General features: G+C 24.9%; 9 protein-coding genes across 9 annotated transcripts; 4 read left to right on the forward strand and 5 right to left on the reverse strand.

The window, feature by feature from the left end:
- Window positions 1–175: 175 nt before the first annotated feature.
- On the reverse strand, window positions 176–907 carry AAJ76_41000907 (hypothetical protein; the record flags this gene model as incomplete). The annotated part of the gene is made up of 1 exon (XM_024475588.1): window positions 176–907. The coding sequence occupies one exon, from the start codon at window positions 905–907 to the stop codon at window positions 176–178; it is 732 nt and encodes a 243-aa protein (XP_024330606.1).
- A 4,616-nt stretch (window positions 908–5,523) lies between these two features.
- On the reverse strand, window positions 5,524–6,816 carry AAJ76_410006816 (hexokinase; the record flags this gene model as incomplete). The annotated part of the gene is made up of 1 exon (XM_024475587.1): window positions 5,524–6,816. The coding sequence occupies one exon, from the start codon at window positions 6,814–6,816 to the stop codon at window positions 5,524–5,526; it is 1,293 nt and encodes a 430-aa protein (XP_024330607.1).
- A 712-nt stretch (window positions 6,817–7,528) lies between these two features.
- On the reverse strand, window positions 7,529–11,536 carry AAJ76_4100011536 (dna-directed rna polymerase subunit alpha; the record flags this gene model as incomplete). Its single annotated transcript, XM_024475576.1, has 1 exon — window positions 7,529–11,536. One exon carries the CDS (start codon window positions 11,534–11,536, stop codon window positions 7,529–7,531), a length of 4,008 nt encoding a protein of 1,335 aa, XP_024330608.1.
- A 180-nt stretch (window positions 11,537–11,716) lies between these two features.
- AAJ76_4100011717 (u3 small nucleolar rna-associated protein 6) lies at window positions 11,717–12,475 on the forward strand (the record flags this gene model as incomplete). The annotated part of the gene is made up of 1 exon (XM_024475577.1): window positions 11,717–12,475. One exon carries the CDS (start codon window positions 11,717–11,719, stop codon window positions 12,473–12,475), a length of 759 nt encoding a protein of 252 aa, XP_024330609.1.
- Window positions 12,476–13,163: 688 nt separating this feature from the next.
- Window positions 13,164–14,933, forward strand: AAJ76_4100013164 (abc transporter; the record flags this gene model as incomplete). Its single annotated transcript, XM_024475578.1, has 1 exon — window positions 13,164–14,933. The coding sequence occupies one exon, from the start codon at window positions 13,164–13,166 to the stop codon at window positions 14,931–14,933; it is 1,770 nt and encodes a 589-aa protein (XP_024330610.1).
- A 269-nt stretch (window positions 14,934–15,202) lies between these two features.
- Window positions 15,203–15,337, reverse strand: AAJ76_4100015337 (hypothetical protein; the record flags this gene model as incomplete). Its single annotated transcript, XM_024475579.1, has 1 exon — window positions 15,203–15,337. One exon carries the CDS (start codon window positions 15,335–15,337, stop codon window positions 15,203–15,205), a length of 135 nt encoding a protein of 44 aa, XP_024330611.1.
- Window positions 15,338–16,154: 817 nt separating this feature from the next.
- Window positions 16,155–16,880, forward strand: AAJ76_4100016155 (atp binding protein; the record flags this gene model as incomplete). The annotated part of the gene is made up of 1 exon (XM_024475580.1): window positions 16,155–16,880. The coding sequence occupies one exon, from the start codon at window positions 16,155–16,157 to the stop codon at window positions 16,878–16,880; it is 726 nt and encodes a 241-aa protein (XP_024330612.1).
- A 206-nt stretch (window positions 16,881–17,086) lies between these two features.
- On the forward strand, window positions 17,087–17,653 carry AAJ76_4100017087 (hypothetical protein; the record flags this gene model as incomplete). Its single annotated transcript, XM_024475581.1, has 1 exon — window positions 17,087–17,653. One exon carries the CDS (start codon window positions 17,087–17,089, stop codon window positions 17,651–17,653), a length of 567 nt encoding a protein of 188 aa, XP_024330613.1.
- A 1,534-nt stretch (window positions 17,654–19,187) lies between these two features.
- AAJ76_4100019463 (hypothetical protein) lies at window positions 19,188–19,463 on the reverse strand (the record flags this gene model as incomplete). The annotated part of the gene is made up of 1 exon (XM_024475582.1): window positions 19,188–19,463. The coding sequence occupies one exon, from the start codon at window positions 19,461–19,463 to the stop codon at window positions 19,188–19,190; it is 276 nt and encodes a 91-aa protein (XP_024330614.1).
- Between the last annotated feature and the right edge of the window lie 412 nt (window positions 19,464–19,875).

Here is a 19,875-nt window from a genome sequence, read left to right on the forward strand (position 1 = left end):
TTTAAAAATATGGTGCTATCAACATTATAGCATACATAATTTAGTTTTTTTATATATTTAAAGGTTTTTCTAAGCAATAAATTACTTAAATAAACTCTGCACATTTTTTTAATTCGTATATAAAATACACTTCTAATTTAATAAAAATAAAAGAAAACTAAAAAAGTTTAAATGCTTAAATAACCTGACTAGAAAAAAATTTTAAAATAGCATTCTCGCGTAAAAAAATAGAGAGTAACTCAATGCAATCTGTTATTTCTTCTACTACCCGGTCTTCTATAATTGTATCGATAAATTTTTGTAAAAACAGGACTCCTCCAAAGTAATTAGTATTTTTTACTCTTCTTAATATGCCACAAAAAATATTTCTGTTAAGTTGACAAATATGACGCAGTTCGGCAATATATTCTTTATAACTAGAAAGAAATCTTAGCATATCTTTTATTGTGTATAAAATCATTTGTTTAGTCAGTTTACTACTTTTATTTGTACAAAAAAGAATTGTCTCCAATGACGCAATCTTTGATGAATAAATCCATTTATCTGACTCAAATATCAAAACCTTTCTTAATAGTTCAACAAAATTATACATAGTTACGTTTTCTAATTTATCAATAAAAACAATGGAGTTTGTAATTAACCTTTCGTAGAAAAAGCAATTATAGTATGCTTTTCCAAATTCTACAGATCTGCTCCTCATCATTTTATTCCATACAAGTATTGATACAATAGAAGAGTTTAGATCGGAAAAAAAGCGAAGTTTTTCACTGTACGTTAACTTTATAAATGGCTTATTTTTTCTTACAAACATACTTCTCTGTTCAAAAACAGGTATTACACGATTCTCATAATTGTTATAATGCGAATTTGTACTACAAAATATTTTAAAAAAACAAAACACAAACATAAGGGCTTTTAATTTATTTTTAAAAAAGCAAAAAACCCAATTTAAATTAAAAAAATCATGTTGATTTGTGTAAGTCTTAGAAGTTATTTAAAAATAACTCAGAAACTATTAATGATCAAAAAAAAATAATTAACAAATGAGATAAAAAGTATAGAAATTATTTATATTTTAACTTTCTTAGCTTTAGTTATTAAAAAATTAGTATTTTTAAAACTTTTATACTTTCTTTAAAATATTTATATTTAGAGTAAACAGTATAATCTTCTTATTTTAAATATATATTTGGCAGTACTTCTGTTATCTAAATCAAACCTTATTTAATTACTGATTTTTGCTTTCTTTAAATTAATTTATTTTATAAAAAGAAAGATAATTTTGCAACTTAAATCTATATTTAAGTATTTAAAAATTATTTAAAACTAAGTAAAATTCAAAAATATATGATTGTACAAAGTAAACTATGATATTATTGATGACGATTTAAAACCTTTTTTAATTAAAAAAACCGATGCAATTATGGTACCTCTTCTTAAATAATATTAAGATAGCAACAGAATGTACACTGATGATTACAGCGCTAATCGTTTTTGATAATATATTTTCCGCCATACTTAATACAAAAATTTAATTTTAAGTAATGTATGGCTAGAAGTAAATCACAATTTCGCCGTAATAAAAAAAACAATAATTTAACTTTTTTTTAAACTAAAAATTATTTCTAACTGTTCATGAAAATCGTAAAAAAGAAGCCATTTTTTTCAATTTTGCAACATTATAAGTATAATTAAACTACAAAAGTTCATTTAGTAGGACCTTATAAATTGCTCTCTCAAGGCGTTTATGCATGTTGATACTTCTAACCTTAGCTTTCAATACTTCCGGTTCTTTATTTAAATATAAAATCTGTAATTTGTCAACAAACCGAAACAAAGTTGGATATTTACTTACGATTCTTTTGTTAAAAAATATTTAAATTCTTCTGCAAGATTATTTGTAAGCGGTATATTAGATGTAATTCGGCCATATATATCTAAATTTACAAAAAAATCTTATTAAATTCATCTTCTTTCAACTTAAGTTAAAAAAGTAATTAATTTTTATAAAATATAGAAATTATATCGATATCTAGATTTGATAACTACCAAACCAATTATGCATTAAATATACAACCCAAATGCTTAATCACTTATAAATTTTGTTTTAATTCTTTAGCAAAAGGATTTTATAAACTGCTTGAGAATAATAAAACAAATAAATTTTTATTCTACAAGGCGGAAAAATTGCTCTAGATGCATTTATAATCGCTTATTCAAAATTTATAATTAAATCATTTACACGTAAATGTGAAAGGTTACGTTAAATTATTCGAAATACTTCCTTATAACAACTTTCCCCTTTATTTAGCAGTAAAGCATAGATTAAAGAAAAAACTTGCCATTTGTATTTATATGTATTATAAAGAGTTGATAAAGATGAGCTAAACAAATTTTAAATGTACAATCAGCCGAAAACAAAAGAGTAATTTAAGCCTTTTCAACAGCTTTATTGTTCTAAAAAATAATAAGTCTTTGTTTCCACCTTTAAAGCTACCATATTGTAAAAACTTTTAATTAGATAATGTAGTTATCAATTAAATGGGAATATCAAAATTTGCTTCAAGTTATTAGTTTGTCAGTTTAGAAATTTTTCTTCTTATGTTTTGTTTAATACCACGAATGAATTCAAAATTAATTTTTTCTACATTTGTTTTAAAAAAAGAAATATTTTTGTTTGCCTATTTATCCTACAAGTAAAGATTTTTTTGATTTATTAGGACAATTTTGCACTACAACTTCTTAAATTTTACAGCTTTTTGAAGCCTAGACCTTTAATTATTTTTTTCTGTTTCAAAAAAAAGATATTATAACTTTTGGCTCAAAATTTACAATTTCTCCCGCCAAATATTTTTTTATATTTTATAAAATTAACCCTGTATGTAATTGCTTTAAAAAGCAAAATTGAAATTATTTTACTTTCTAACTAAGAAATGCCTCGAGTCAAAATCGTAAGAAAATTTAAGATTTCACAAAGTACAGTATCTAAAATTGTAAAAAATATGAAAAAAAAGCACGGTTGAATGATCCAGAGGGTGTGGTAGGAAAAAGAGGTTACAAGCTAATGATGTTACAGCTTTACTTAAAATTAATAAAAAAACCCAAAACATCATTAAGAAAACTATCTATTGCTTTGTAAGCGAAGATCAATCAGAGGGTTTGTTATTCAACTACAAAAAGGACACTTAATGATTATAATATTAGAGCTTTTACTCCAATAAAAAAACCACTCCTTTCAAAAAAAAACATTTTGTGCCGGTTCTAGAAAAGTAGATAATTTTTACTACTATTAGATAATGAGAAAAAGGAGATAGTTTTTTCAGATGAGGGCAAGTTCAACCCTTTGGCGCTGATGGTAAAGTTTTTGTTTGGCGTGTAGTCGATGCAGACCATTAGACATGTAATTTGTCTGCGTCTGTAAAGCATGGTGAAAGGTCGGTAATGGTATGGGGATGTTTTTCATACTTTGATGCAGGAAAGCTTGTTTTTATTAAAGGTAAAGTGAAATCTGAATACTATGTGAATATTTTATCTGATAATTTACCTGATTCGGCTAGATTAATGGATCTGCAAGATTACATTTTTCAACAAGACAATGATCCCAAGCATACTGCAAAGCTGTATTCAAGTCAAAACAATTAAAACTTCTTTTCTTGCCTGCTCAATCTTTAGATTTAACTCCAATTGAGACACTTTGGGCTATTATAAAGCAGAAATTGTCACAATATCGCCTTAAAAGTTTAAATAAATTGAAAGAAATAATAGTACGTGAATGGCAAAATTTAATTAGAATTGTGTCAAAAATTGGTTTTAAGCTATTACAAAAGATCTTTAGCATGTTTTAGAGCAAAATGAAATCATACTAAGTATTAAAATAAAAATATTCCCTTTTTTTAAAACAATTTTTTTTAGATTTATCATTTAATGTAAAACAAAAAAAACCAAATACGCTGTAAAAACATACATTTAAAAATTTTACAGTTGAAAATAAACATTTTTACCATAACCTGACTTAGCTTGCATGCAGCACCGAAGAATATTCCTTTTTTTGAAACATACTGTATGTCATCTAAACTTACTTAATTTTTTGATATCGCTTCAATAAAAAGCAAGTTTTTTAAGCGAAATCAATATAAATGTTTTGAAGAATATTTAATGCTCTCATAAAAGAAACAATTATGGGTTCACGAGACTAGAGCTTAAATCTATTGTTAATCAATTCGTATGTACTTAAATTTATGCGAACCTTTCCTGAACAACTTTTTTTCTATAACAATACCACACAACTTCATTTTTGTTTTTCTTTTTTATAGTATTTAAAGCCTTTTGCTATCATACTTGGCTTATTTTTTTTTATTTGTCAAAATATAGCTAATATCCCGTTTTACGATTAAATTTTTTAGATCGTCGAAATTTATTTTTTTTATTTTTATTTTAACGGAATTCATGCAAAACCTTTAGTTATTTATGCATTAAACTTTTTTGGCATAACTTTTAACGTGGCTAATATTTAAGTTTATTTTTAATAAAAGAAGCTTTTGTATCAAAGCCAATTTTTTAAGTTAGTAATTTATCAAATCATTCTCTGTTTATATATTTATGTATATGAGTTTAGACTATGTATTTAAGTTGTAGGTCAATTTTTTATAATTGTCGCATAAATAATTTTATATAACAAAATTCACATTACTTTCGCGCAAAATATTTTAAATTAAAAAGTATTTCTAAAGCATTATTTTACAATTGTTTTTTTAATTTTAAAATGTTTATGATGTAAACTTAAGACTAATTAGACCCCTGTATTACGATAAATAAAGTTAAAAACAACTTATTGTGTTAATAAAATATTAAAATTATGCTTGAAGTAGTGTAAGATCAATTTAATATAAATAATACTGTTTATACAAATTTGTTTTAAAAAAGTATTTTTGAAATCTATACGTTAAAAATATAATACATTTCTTTTTAATAGAAATTAAATTAATACTTATGTATTGCTTTTATACACACCAAAAATTTAAATGTTTTATAGTAATGTACAAAATCAATAGTCAAACACTTATCTTTAAACCTATGAATCTAATACATTTATACCGGCATTCATAAAAAAAATTATACGTCATAATCTTTAATTGATTTACACGCAATGTCGTATTTAAATAGGCATAATAATTAAAATATGGTTATTTTTATATAAGAATTAGATCTTTATTAATTTAACAAATAAATTAAATTTTAGAATACATTTAAATTAATAATTTATACAATACATTAAATAAAAACAATGCTTATACATAGTTTTAAAATTCAATTAGTATTTGATATTATTTATTTTTTTAATTATGACGAAAAAAAATAATTATAATCTTTATAGACTTTAGATAATTATTTTAAATTTTATAAGATTAAATTTTAAAAGGTACATTATCGATATGAAAATTTTATACTATTTTGTTACAGATTTGTGATGTTAGTTACTTTACATAAAATACAATATTACAAAAAAATAAATTACATAACAATTTAATTCATTGTTTTTTTCGGTTTCACGTTTTCATTTAAAAATTTTACAAGCGAATAATACGCCGCGCCGATAAATGTTAGACCTTCCTCGTAGTGTATTTTTATTTCTACATCGAGACCACAAATTTCTTTTGCATAATTTTGAATCATTTTTAAAAGAGCTTGTCTTTCACAATCATCGCTATATCCTGATCCATTTAATAAAATACATATTTTATTTGCTTTAATAACATTTATAGAACCACATACTAACATTGACATTAATTGTCTCGATCTATAAATCAATTTTTGAAGAATAATTTTGTGTTCGTCGTCATCATCTTTTTGAAGTATATGTTTTACACAATCACCTTCAATTTCTATTAAATTTAGGCTTCTGGTCTTAATAATCTGATTAATAAGGCCACATTTATAGCCATTTCCTATTAATATATCCATTAAATTATATTTCTTTTGTAAACTGTTTATAAAATCCGTTTCTTCATCTGTAAGTGCAAGACTTTTAGGAACAAAAGAACCCCACTCAGCGTTGTAAACATATTCTTTATCCTCGCATTTAATTATAAATGAACCATTTGTCCCAGTTCCTAAAATAATGCCTATTGCAATGTCATCTAGTATCACTTTTGATGATAAAAACGTAGCTACAGAATCATTTAAAACACAATTCACAAGAAGTCCAGTAGAATCTACAGTTGAATCTAAGGATGTTAAATTATCAAATAATTTATTTTTTATTGCATGATTTAAAGTCTCTTTAAGATCTGATTTCAAAGTTTCTTCAAATTCAAAGCACCAATGTTTTGCTAAAGCCATCGGCATAGACTTTCCACCCTTATATTTTATAGGATATGAAAATATTAAACTAGACAGATCTGTCTTTATATCATTATTGAGCATGTATTCTACAAACTTGTCTGATACCCAGTCGTACCAGAAGATTTGTTCATTTTTTGATTCAATAGGATATTCGAAATTTTTAACAGAAGTTGTTTCAGTTTTTAATTTTCCATCTACTACTTTTATATTTATAACAGCTATCTTGAAAAAGCTACCTCCCACGTCTAAAATAGCTATATTGAATTCGCATTTTTTGATATCTACGTTAAGTGGAATGTCCTCGACTAAAGTTTGTTTAATGTCATCACAAATGATCATATTATTTATGTTTTCTGTTAGATGCAACTGATACTCATAATATACATTATATAATGTATCTTTAGTGTAACCTGGTACATCATACAAACTAGACATTGTAACTAGAGAGGTATAAAAAAACAGAAAAAAGTTCATGCCCTTGAATAAACTGATTTATTTATAGTAAAAAAAAACAAACAAATGTTTATGTCATTTTGTTTATACAAAATCAAGCATAACTGATAATTCGATATTATCTAAATATAGAAAAAAATATTGTTTAACACAAATGTAAACTTATCAATAACGATCAAAAGTTTGTTTATTTAATGACACCAAGATTAACTTTTTGTAGCCTAGTCATTCAAACACATTTAGTTATCTTGAAATTTTAAATAAATGTTATAATTTTTTCTTAAAAATTTAGTTATCTCTAAGTTTAATTTATTATAAAATTTCTAAACAAAGTCTTTTTAAATCTATGATAGTAATCCAAAAACAAAAAAATAGTAAACTTTATGTTTAGATAAATATGTGTTTAATACAAGTTTTTAGCTATTCTTTATGCTTTTGTATATACTTGAAATTTCTTAATTTTTCATTTAGATCTCAAACATTGTAAAGTTTTGTACATTATTTATTTTTTGCATAATTATTGTAAGCTATTTGCAACAAAAAACAATAAAATTTATTTATTTTTATGACACATTTTGCTACACACCACATTAAATTACAGATATTATGACTCTAGACTTATTTTCTGATATTGCATTAATTATACAATTTTTTTATACTTTTTAATTAAAACCAAAATCGTTTAATTAAACTTTAAAAAAATACTTCACTTGAAATTATAAAATTTAATAAATCACAATTTGTTGTCATTCCAAAATAATTGAACTTCTCCTGTCCCTATTCCTATATTCTTACCTAATATTATAGATTCGCTCACCCCCTTAACTTCATCAGATCGACTTCGTATTGCAGCCTCGAACAAATGCTCACTAGTTTGCTCAAATGAAGCTAACATAAGTGTACTACATGACATCTTTGATATACCAAACCTAGTAATTCCTAGCACTTCGCCTTTATAAGTCATTGTATCTGCTAATAACATTACATGTCTAGGATCAATTTTAATGCCATGCTTCCCCACAACGTATTCAATCTCACTAATAATATGCGCACGAGCAGCCTCGATTCCTAATACTTCTTGAATCTCTAAAATAGCATTACTAGTCGTAGTTGTATAATCAACACCTTTAAGTCCTAATATTGACTGCAAACCGTATCCTTCAATTATACATTTAAACATTCCTTTGTCATTGTGAATTAAAACTTTATTAACTGAAGATAATCCATTTATCTTTGTATTCATAATCTTCTTTTTTAATTTTTGTAAATTGTAAATAGCATGATTTATACTATTTTTCAAATTAACTCGCAATGTATCTTCATTTATAATAGTAATTTGTTCTGTTATATTTAAATTCTGTTTTATAGATTTCATATCTATTTGTAAACGTAATTTATTTATAAGATTTAAGTCAATTTTAAAATCTATAAATATTCCATCTTTACAAACCGAGTCTGTGACATGATTACAAATGTCTTTAAATAACACTTTTAAGACTCTTCCTTTTACAATTTGTGCATTAAGTAAATCATTTTTATCTAAGGATACATTTATAATGGGTGTATTAATATTTACAACTGCATTGATAATTTCTATTAATCTAGGAACTCCTAATGTAATATTCATACTAGCTACACCGGCAAAATGAAACGTTTTAAGTGTCATCTGTGTACCAGGTTCACCAATACTCTGTCCAGCAATAGCACCGACTGCCGTACCAGGCTCTATTAAACAGTTTTTAATTTTTTGTTTTATTAAATCAAAAAACAAATTAAAAAATTCTCTGGTATAAAAAATCCTAATAAATCTTCCATCACAATAAATTTTGTTATCAGATTTTAATCTAAAAAAATCTACTATAGAATCAATAAAATTCTGATTTAAAATACTAAGACCATATTGCCGAATAAATAAATCTTGTCTTAAATCATTACAATATGACATAACCATATTCTCTATAGTATCTAGAGAATGTAGAGAAATTTCACATAAATTTTTATATTCTTCCAATTTTGTTTCTACAGCAATGTAAACTTTTTCAAGGTCTATAAAATCATCACATTCCATAATAATTGGATCAATACCATCATCACCATATTTAAATTGTATAATCTCATTAAATGAGGATCTTACACTATAATCATATTTTACATTTAAATCTTCTAATGCTTTCATAAGCCTTCTCTGCGTGTATCCCGTCTCGGCAGTCTTAACAGCTGTATCAACCAAACCTTCCCTACCACTTACAGCGTGAAAAAAGAACTCCGTTGGTGTCATTCCTGTAAAAAATGAATTTTCTACAAATCCTTTTGACTCTGGTGTTATGCTAAATTTAGCAAAATGGGGAAGTGTACGATTTAACATACCATTCGGTATACGTTTTCCACTTATTATTTGCTGTCCTACACAGGCTATCATTTGTGAAACATTAATTTTAGAACCTTTACTACCACATGCTTGCATAATAATTGGAGAATTGTAATAACTTAGTTCATTTATACAAATTGACCCACACTCCTCCCTAATTTTATTTAATGTAAAAGAAATTTCCATTTCTGCCGTTTCTTTGCTTTTTTCATCATTTTCTTTTATTATTTCTTTACACTTTTCATATCCTTTATGCACTACTTCTGTCTTCTTTTTCTGTAATAATGAACCGGGTAATACATCAACAAGGCCAATACTAAACCCTACTTCTCCTAAATAACGAGAAGCAATTCTCGTTATATTAAACATCATTGCAGATGCAGATAGTTTATCAATTTTTAATAATTCATAAAGTAAACTATTACATTTTGATTCTCCACCTACAATATTTTTATCAATGCGACCGAACATATAATTACCGTTTTTAATAACAAAAAACCCGTCATTTACATGCCATAAATTTGTAAATGATCTATTTTTAGTTTTTAAATTAAGTTTAAAAACATCAGATTTCTTTTTTAAACTGCTATGAATCATAGCTTCTACTAATTGCTTTCCTGTAAATAATTCAATAGGTTGTACAATAGCTGGTGTTATTTTTATTCTTGTTTCACAAAAACATGACAAAAGTTGACCAAATTTTTGGCGATTAAAAAATGTATCTCTTGAAGTAATAAGATATAAAGCTGTAATAAAATCTTGAGTGGCCGCAATCAAAGGCTCTCCATGTCTTGCAGTAACAATGTTTTCTTTTACACCCATTAATTCAATACACTCCGAAATAGCTTCTACTGTTTGTGGTACATGAATATTCATTTCATCGCCGTCAAAATCCGCATTATAGGGTGCACACACGCATTCGTTAAATCGTAAAGTTTTATTTTTATGAATATTTACAAAATGGGACATAATGCTCATTCTATGTAAAGAAGGTTGTCTATTAAATAAAACTACATCACCATTTACTAAATGTCTTTCCACTACATCACCTTCATTTAATTCTTCATCTCTACCACCATAAAGTAAAAACTTTTTATATTTAGAGCCTATGACATAGTTGGCTCCTGGATAACTTTTTGGTCCATTTTTAACTAAATTTTGCAATCTTGATTTATTAAATTTGGTAACCTTTTCTGGAATCGTTAATATTTTCGCCATAAATTCTGGTACATCTACTTGATCAATAGAAAGATTAGGATTTGGTGAAATAACCGTTCTACCACTAAAATCCACACGTTTACCACTTAAATTACATCTAAATCTTCCACTTTTGCCTTTTAATCTTTGTACAATACCTTTAATTGGTTGTGATTGCACATTTATTTGTGGTAAATCGGAATTAACCATTAAAGCACACTGAAGTTGTAATGATTCCCAATCATCATTAATTATATTTATAGAATTGCCCCTATCAATACTTTCTTTTAATACCTCATTCGTATGAATAATTTCTGATATTTTAATAGTAAGATCATCTTCATTTGTACTGTCTTTTTCTGCCATTCCAACACTCGGTCTTATGCACGCCGGCGGAACGATAATATTTTGAATGATAAATTTTACAGGAGAATCCTCTAAACCAAGAAATTCGTAATCCTCAGATTTTATCAGTGAAAATATATTAAGTGCCATTTGCGGATTTATATCTATGCACTTCTTAAAAGTATTTTTTTTATCTCGTCTCGCTTTAGAATTCGTTGTATTTTTATTTTCACTTGTAGCTCCTAAATCAAACCCTGTTATTTCTTCTGTCCGTAATTTATTAGTATCGCTATTTTTCAATTCTACAACTTCAATTTCGTGCAAAATTTTAAATCCTGTACCTTTTTTTATTGTTCCATTATAAGCGTGACATAATACACATTTTGTCATTTTTTTACATTCTAAAACTATTTTCCTTTGTATCAACACCAAATCATTTCTATTTGCTGTCTCTCTAATCATATCCTTGTATAAAATTTTCTTTTTATCAGAAAGAAGCAATCTTCCACATGTCTTACACACACAAGATAAAATAGATAAAGTTTGCTTAATTAGACCTATATTAAAAACAGGAAGTACTAGTTTTACATTTCCAAAATGCCCTAAACAATTAATTATATTTTCTCCACACGTAAAACACGTATCCTTTTTATTGCTTATACCAAGTCTTCTATCTAAAGGCCCATTTGGCATTGGCAACTTTGTAGTTGCATCATAAAGATCTTTAGTAGTTAGTGTATGCACCGATATTTTTTCAATTTCTTCTGAAGATAATAAACTAAATGATATTTTATTTATTTTATTTTTTACTAAAAATTTATCTTTGTTCATGGGCTTAGAAATATCACATTTTTACTTTTATGCAGACACTAAATATTTATAAAAAATTATTGCAAAATTTTATTAAAAGTTGTATAAAAAATTATTGCAAAATTTTATAAAAAGTTGTATCTTAATTTTAAAATATTTTATAATTTTTTAAGACTTTAAATTTGTAAAATCTTAAACCCCATGACTGAAAAAGTGCAATTAAATTTAGAACGCATGATTCCAGAATTAGAAGAATATAAAAATAGGGGAGTGTTTTCTGCAGGAGAATTACAAAAAATAATAACAACAAGAAAAAAACATGAATTTAGATTGCAAAGATTTGATAAAAAACTGTTAGATATATTACGATATATAGAAAGTGAAACTACACTTGAAAGCATTCGAGATAAAAGAATTAAAAAGAAAAAACTTTCTTATTGCTATTACGATAAAAGAATTTCGGAAAAAATAGTTAAATTGTATAAAGAAGCATTGTATAGATTTAATGATAAAAAAATAATAGTTAAGTTTACTGATTACGCTATTAAAAAAGGGCTACATGCCGATTTAAAAGATGTTTATGCTACTTATTGCTCAAAAAATTTGGGAGATGCGGAGCTGTGGATTTTCTGTGCTATAAAATTGTATGAAATTGACGATATTGATTCTTCGAGAGCTATGTTTTTAAAGGGCATTCGGCTTAATCCTGAATATCACAGACTTAGAATAGAGTTTTTTAGAATGGAAGCCTTTTCTATTTTAAAAATTTTAGAGACCAATAAAAAGTTGGGTATTGAAGATGACAACGCTGAAGATATGACTTTTATTGCTTATAATATTTATTTAGATACACTTGAAATATGTGAAAATAAGAAAGTTATTGCTGAAATGACAGAAATATCTAAATGCGTAGAAGAATTGCACTGTAAAATTACATCTACAGTTTATAAGAAATGTTAATAAATTATTAATATATTTTACTTTTATAAATGTAAACTATAGAACTTTTTATTGGATTTTGTTTTTAAATACCAATTCGTGCATCCTTTTTATTTTTTAGAAAATCAAATGTTGTAACACTCACTATTTTATTTGACTTTAATTTAGTTTTTAAAGAATTGTTCTCTGTTCTACAAAAATATATAAACAACTACAAGTATAATTTAAAATCTATAGTTCTAGAAAAGATTTCTTTTTTTAATTTAGATTTTTGATTTTTTAAAGGTAATTAACTTTTTAAAAATTTAAATTTTTTAGAAATTTATTTTTTTACTTTTCTTGCAATTATTTAACAAGATTTATATCCATTTAATTAATTTAAAATATCAATACAATTCAAAGTGCAAAACAATAACTTTTTGTCAACGAAAACATAAAAGCAAGTATTCAATTCTGCTCTTGTATTGGATGCAAGATATATAATGCTGAAGTTTGATTTGCTGTGCAACCATTCCTTAGTCGTTTATATAAATAATTTTACTAATGGCAGCGAAAAATGCATTATAAGAAATAACAATAAATAATGTAAAAATTGATAAATTAATAAAAAAATGACATTTTAAAAATATCAGATTGTTGATATATATGACGCACTTGTTGTTAAAAATTGGTTGTTTAATTAACTAAACAATTAATCAATTTCCCCTTAATGGACACAAAGGTAGATTTAATATGGAAAAAGCTTACTGTTAAAACAAATGATACTTTTATTTTAGATGAATGTTCAGGAAAAGCTTACAACTCTTCAATAACCGTAGTTGTTGGTGGAACCGGTTCTGGTAAATCTGTTTTATTTGAAATTTTGGCCGGAAGGTTAAATAATGATTTGATTATAAGCGGAGATGTTCGTATTGATGATAATAATAGAGATAGAAAAAATATACACACCTCATCATTAAAAACTGGAAGTATTGTAGTACTAATAGATGAAACATTTTACTTTCTAGAAAAACAGACAGTGTGGGAAACAATATATTTTGCAGTTCACTTTTTTAACATAAACGAACCAGATTCTATATTAAAAGAAAAGACGCAATTTATTATATCTACTCTTGATCTCAATAAAAAATCTGGTCAAATGCTCTTTGAATTGTCTCAGGGAGAAAAAAAACTTGTTTATATTGGTACCGTATTGGCAGAAGATCCCTCTATAATACTAATTGATGACCCATTTGATTATCTTGATAAATGGCATGTAACTAGAATTTTCACGCTTTTGAAGAAATTAACAAAAAGATCCAAAACTATTCTAATAGCAATTAGTGCACCATATGAAGAGGTACTAAAACGATGCGATAAAATATTTATTCTTGCGAACCATTCGTTTATATTTGAGGGAACATATCCTCAGTACAGAAAATTTTATAGCGAGACGGGAATGGATCCTAACGATTTTGTTAATGAATTGGTAACTATTGATTATAGCTCTGAAGGTTCTAGAATAAAAGATACACAAAAAATAAGAGAATTAAAACATAAATGGTATACAAATAATCCTATTAACGAAGATTTGACCGAATATCAAATTATAAAATACACAGAACAAAAAAAAAGTTTTAAAAAAATATCATTGATAATGAAACGACATCTGCAAATCTTTACCCGTTCTAAAGATGCTTATATGACACTTGTATTGCAAAAATTAATTTTTTTTATTATTTCAATTATTGCTTACCCGATAATAGGATACACACAGGAAGATATACAAACAAGATATGGGCTTATAAGCTTTTTGTTATTAAATAATATAGATAGATCATTAAGTATAGTTTTGTCTTCAGTCTCAATTTCTAGATTTGCTTCGAGAAGGGAGATAATTTTTGGGTTGTACACAAGTACTGAGGCGTACATAGCTGAATATATATTCGACTTTTTATTAATTTACTTTGCTTCTGTATTATATATGATTCCAGTATATTGGATAGCGCAGGTAAATAATAATTTTTATCGTTTTTCTCTGTTTCTAATTAATCATTTTTTTTTAACAAATTTTACAGTTGCTTATGCGATATTTGTAAATGTAGCAACATGTACACCTAGGGAAGCTTCTATGTTTGGAGCACTTGGACTGCTCTTTTTTTCTGCTTTCAGCGGAATTTTTATAAATGTAGAAACACTTCATAATTTTGCTTATTGGATAACGTGGATTTCGCCGCTTTATTATGCTTTTGAGTTTAATCTTCAAGTGTCGCTTTCTAATTTACGCTTTGTGTGTGATTCCGAATCGTGCTATAAAACAGGAAAAGAAGCTTTAGAAGACATGAAGCTGATAAGAATAGATAAATTTATATCTTTGGCAATATTCATTATGTTTATAGTATTTTTTATCTTTTTAGGTGTAATTGTTATGGCTATTAAATTCAAGCCACGAATGAAGAATGAAAAGATCAATATTTTTCAATACTTCCTTGTAAACTGAATAAATTTTTTTTATGTCGATTGGCTGCAAATTTTAATAGTACAGTAATATGTAAAAAGTGTGACAAAAAGTTTTGAAAAACACCTAAAATTTATGTAAACTTTATTCTTTTTTGGATTTTCTAGAAAATTGTAACAAGTTGTTTTTATTTAATATTACAGTTAAATATTCTTTTATGATTTAAAACAGTCATTGATGTCAAAAAAAGTACAAAAATAACTTTAAATTAGTTATTATAAGCTATTTAACTTTTTTTACAAGGCAGGACTTTAAATTACAAGACTGTCTTGCCCCGAAGAGTAGCTACTAAACTTGTAATGCTTTCCAATAAAACTATTTATTACATAACGATGTCTAAGGCCAGATAGCTTTCTAATACTCTTCTTATTTTCTTCACGCATCATTTTAAAATTATTTTTCTTTAAATAGTAATTTCTAAATATTGCTTCATTCCAAAACACTGTTTCAGACCATCAGTTTTGTTTTGGAAATCCAAAAACAATTATTTGTCAAAAAACGGCATGACAAAGACTTAGAAAAAAGATGGAATTAACATAATTGTTTTATTTTATACAAATACATTTTATTGAAAAATCTTTACAAAGGATATAATTTTAAAATTTTTTTACCCTTAACTTGCTTTATGACAAAGTTGCTATTTTTTATGTTCTAATTTCTGTTAACAATATTTGTTTAAATTGCTATTTTATGAAAGTTTACAATATACAAATTTGGTTAAAAATGCTTGTTATGTGTTTTAAAATAAAGTGTAAAATGTGACATTTTGATCAATTACAAAAAATCTATATTACCTTTGTTTATAAATGTAAAGTTATTTTGTAAAATAAATAACTACAAAACCATTTAAAATCCAAATTTAATGTATAAAGTTTTATTGTATTTTAAAATATTTAGGGTTAAAAACGATCAAAAAAATACATTTCTTATTTAAAAATTTATAATAATTACTCATGCTTTTTTTCAAACTTAACAAACAGTGGTTTATTTCTAGATCTATAAACTTTTATATCATCCCAATTAAGACACTTTCTTTTTTTCTTATTTAATTTTTTCTTAATTTTAGATGTATCATATACATTTCTATCAATAAATTTATCATTAAATATTTTACTGTTCTTATTTTTTAATCTATAAATCTGCTTATCAATGAAATCTAGCCCTATTTTTTTCATAAAAACAATTTTAAATAAGGGTTCATAAATGGGACATGCAATATTTATTTTTGGATCGGCAGGAAGTGGTAAATCAACTTTTTGTAAAAAGCTTACCGAGCACGGAAAACTAATTCACAGACAAATTAATGTGGTAAATTTAGATCCCGCACAAATTGGAGAAAGTCATGATTACATAATAGACATTAGAGATTACATTACAACAGCAGATATTATGGAAGAATGTGATTTCGGGCCTAATGGTAGTGTCATGATTGCTTTTTCGGAGTTATACAATAATATAGATGTTATAGATGTAGAAGATCTATCAAATGAATACCTTGTTTTTGACTGTCCTGGTCAAATTGAGCTATTTATGCATTCTAACGATTTTCTAAATATTGTAGAATATTTTTCTAAATTTTTTAGAATAGGAATATTATATTTTATAGAGAGTCAAAGTATTAATGATGTAGGTAAATTTCTAGGTAATATTTTGTGTGGTTATATTTCTATGTCAAGGTTTAATGTATTTATGTCTTTCGTTTTAACAAAAGTAGATCTAATTGGCAAAGAAACAGTTGAAGATTTTTTAGAGACTTTGAATGATAAGTGTGACGAAAATTTATTGTATAATAAGATTTTAGATCTGGTTAATATTGATTTTAAGCTTCTTGATTACAGTGATGAAGATAGTATTAATGATTTATTGTATTGGATTGATAACAATTTACAATATTTTGATGATCTAGATGTCCAAAAAGATGTTGAATAAATTTTTAATATTTTTTGTAGTTTAACATATTAATTATATATAAATATTTAAAAGATAGAAGTGCTAATTATTAATAAAGTTTATGATGTATTTGACATTTCTGTTTTTTTTTATTTTAAACAAAACGATGTTACATATTTACAATGTCTAAAAATAAATTTTAAAAGCTTTTCTTGTAATAATTTATACTTTTAGATACCCTTCTAATGAAGAGGTTAGATCCATATAAAATATTACAAGTCACACGAAAATCTAAACCAGAAGAAATAATTACCTCTTTTAAAAAATTAAGATATAAATATCATCCAGATCGGCCGAAGGGAAACAGAGAACTTTATGACCAAGTTATAGAAGCTTTTGAATCAATAAAAAATAATTCACACGAATACATGAACGTTAACGAGTTTATTGAGCGTTATAAAGGCTCTGATGAAGAATATAATGATATTATAAAGGCTTATGAAAAATACAAAGGGGATATGCGCAAAATTATGGATAGTTTAATTTGTACAAATGAAGAAGATGAAGAGAAGATTAGAGACATTTTAACAGAAGAAATTAAAGCAGGGAAAATCAAAAAATATGAAAAATTTGATAAAAAAATGAGAAAACGTAAAAATGAAAGTAAAAAAGCAGAAGAATTGGCTAAAAAAATGGGCATTGATCTTTCATTATCTTTAGAAGATTTACTTAATCGACAAGATAGTAGACAAGAAACTCTTATTAAAAGATTAGAATCAAAATATGGCGATGTAAAAAGACTTAAAAAATAGTAAAGTGAAATTTTCAGAATTGTATTTGGATGGTTTGTATATTTTTATTTAATAGTACTATATTTTTGTAACTGTAAAACTAGATGGTTTATATAATAGATTAAAACTTTTGTATTAATTATTTTTGAATCCTAAGTCAAAAAAAAAATTACAATAGTTAAAAAAATATCTCTAAAATTTTAATTTAATTTTTGGTTACAAGTATTTAGATAATAAGTAATTTTAAATTACAAAACAATCACAAGAAACAAACATATTATTATTATTGTCTTTAAACTCTAGTACTTTTATTGTTAAATACATATAACAACAAAAGACGCGTTCTTTCTAAACAAAAAAATTTAAAAATTAATAATTAAGACTTTGAGTATATCTACGACTAGCATGATTAAAAATTTAGAATTAAAAAAATTTAACGCGACTTAATCTCTTCTTTTCTTCCCTTTAATTTTTTGTACATTTTATAAAAAGTATACGTAAATATTTGGTTGGTTCTAGGTTGAAAAATGAAGTATCGCCTAAAGATTTTTAAAATACTTTAAAAAGTTAATATGGTACTATATAGCATCATTAATAGTTTGCGCTTTTTTTGTATTTTTTTTTAAAATATCATACTAAATAAATATTTACATTTACTACAACTCTATTTAGAAAGTTTTGCTGGATGTAAAAAATATATTTTGTCTTTATATCAATCAAAAATTGTTAATTGTTTTCATAAAAAATGTGAATGATTGCATAATAAGCATCCTTCTCAAGTATAAAGATAAATGAAAACACTACTGTAACAAATTGATACTGCGTTTGATACAATCAGATACTATTAACATTTCAAAGAATTTAGAAATCATATAAACAATAATAAAACCTTTTTTATTGAACTTTATAGTCTTGTTTTGGCTTACAGTTGAATATGTAAAACTAATATTTTGTATTTTTTATAATTTTATAGAAAAAAATAATACATTTTAGTTATATTATTGATCAGATGTTAATTTCATAAATTAATTTCTGCTACAATTATTGTTATACTGTAATTTATTTTAATTTTTTATTTAACATTTTTTTTGCTTTATTAACAACTTTTTATATTTTATTAAATAATTAATTTCTAGGTTGTACACTCTGATCTATAATTTTTATTAAAAAGATATAAAAACATTTTTGTGCTTGTTAAATCACTTAAATTATTGTACCTCAGTTTTAAATACAATATTAATAAAAAAGTTGCATTTAATAATTTATTTTTTTTTCTTTTATACACCTTCTTCTAGATTTAATAAAATCATTGTAAATTATTATTTATAGATGTAAAAGAGGTTGAAATGAGTTAAGACGAGATTCTTAGCGTGTAAAATACTACATAAATTTTTGTACGAAATTAAACTACAAATGAAAAGGTTAGTAAGGTTTAATAATTAATTTAAAGCTTAAAGAATTTTATAAAAATACATAGAAATTGTCGAATGTTAATAATTTTGAATTAAAAGTTCTTTTAGATAACTTTTACCAAAAAATTAATTTTAATGTAAAATTAAATTATAATCGGCAAAACTTTTCCTGAATCAAATATTAAATCAATTAAATGCAATCCGAGATAAATAATAAAAGAAAGGGAAATAATAATGCTTATTGAAAAAAGACCTATTAAAAAATCATCGTCTTCAAAAATTTCTATTATACTGTTGTACATTCTTCTAAAAAAAGATGGTTCGTCGACAACAATAAATCTTATATCTGTAATTATTAAAGTTGCTTCTTCATCTTCTAATGGATCATAATAATCAGCAATATTTTGATTTGTGTTCATTAAAAGGGATAAATCAAAAATTATACAAAAAGCTATAATTGCAAAATATTACAATTTTTTTAATTTCTAGTGTTATTTATTAACGCAATAAAATTATACATTAAAACTTTTGATAATATAACCTTTTTAAAAACAAATAAAAATTTACATGGTTTTTTATATATTTTAAAACTAATGCTATTACATAAGAAAATGTTAAAAATTTCAATTAAATTGCTTGGGATATTAAATTTAGTTGATTTGGTAAATATAATTTTCTAGTTATAATTTAAATCGAACCAACCAAGCTTTAATCGCCAAAAACTACGCTGTATTTAACTAAAAATAGCAAAAGACACTTAATAAACGTAAATTTTTAATAAATAAATTCATTCTGATACAACAATTTTTGAATTATTACAATAATAAATAG

Source organism: Vairimorpha ceranae (assembly GCF_000988165.1).
Source record: "Vairimorpha ceranae strain PA08 1199 chromosome Unknown NODE_41, whole genome shotgun sequence".
NCBI lineage: Eukaryota > Fungi > Microsporidia > Nosematidae > Vairimorpha > Vairimorpha ceranae.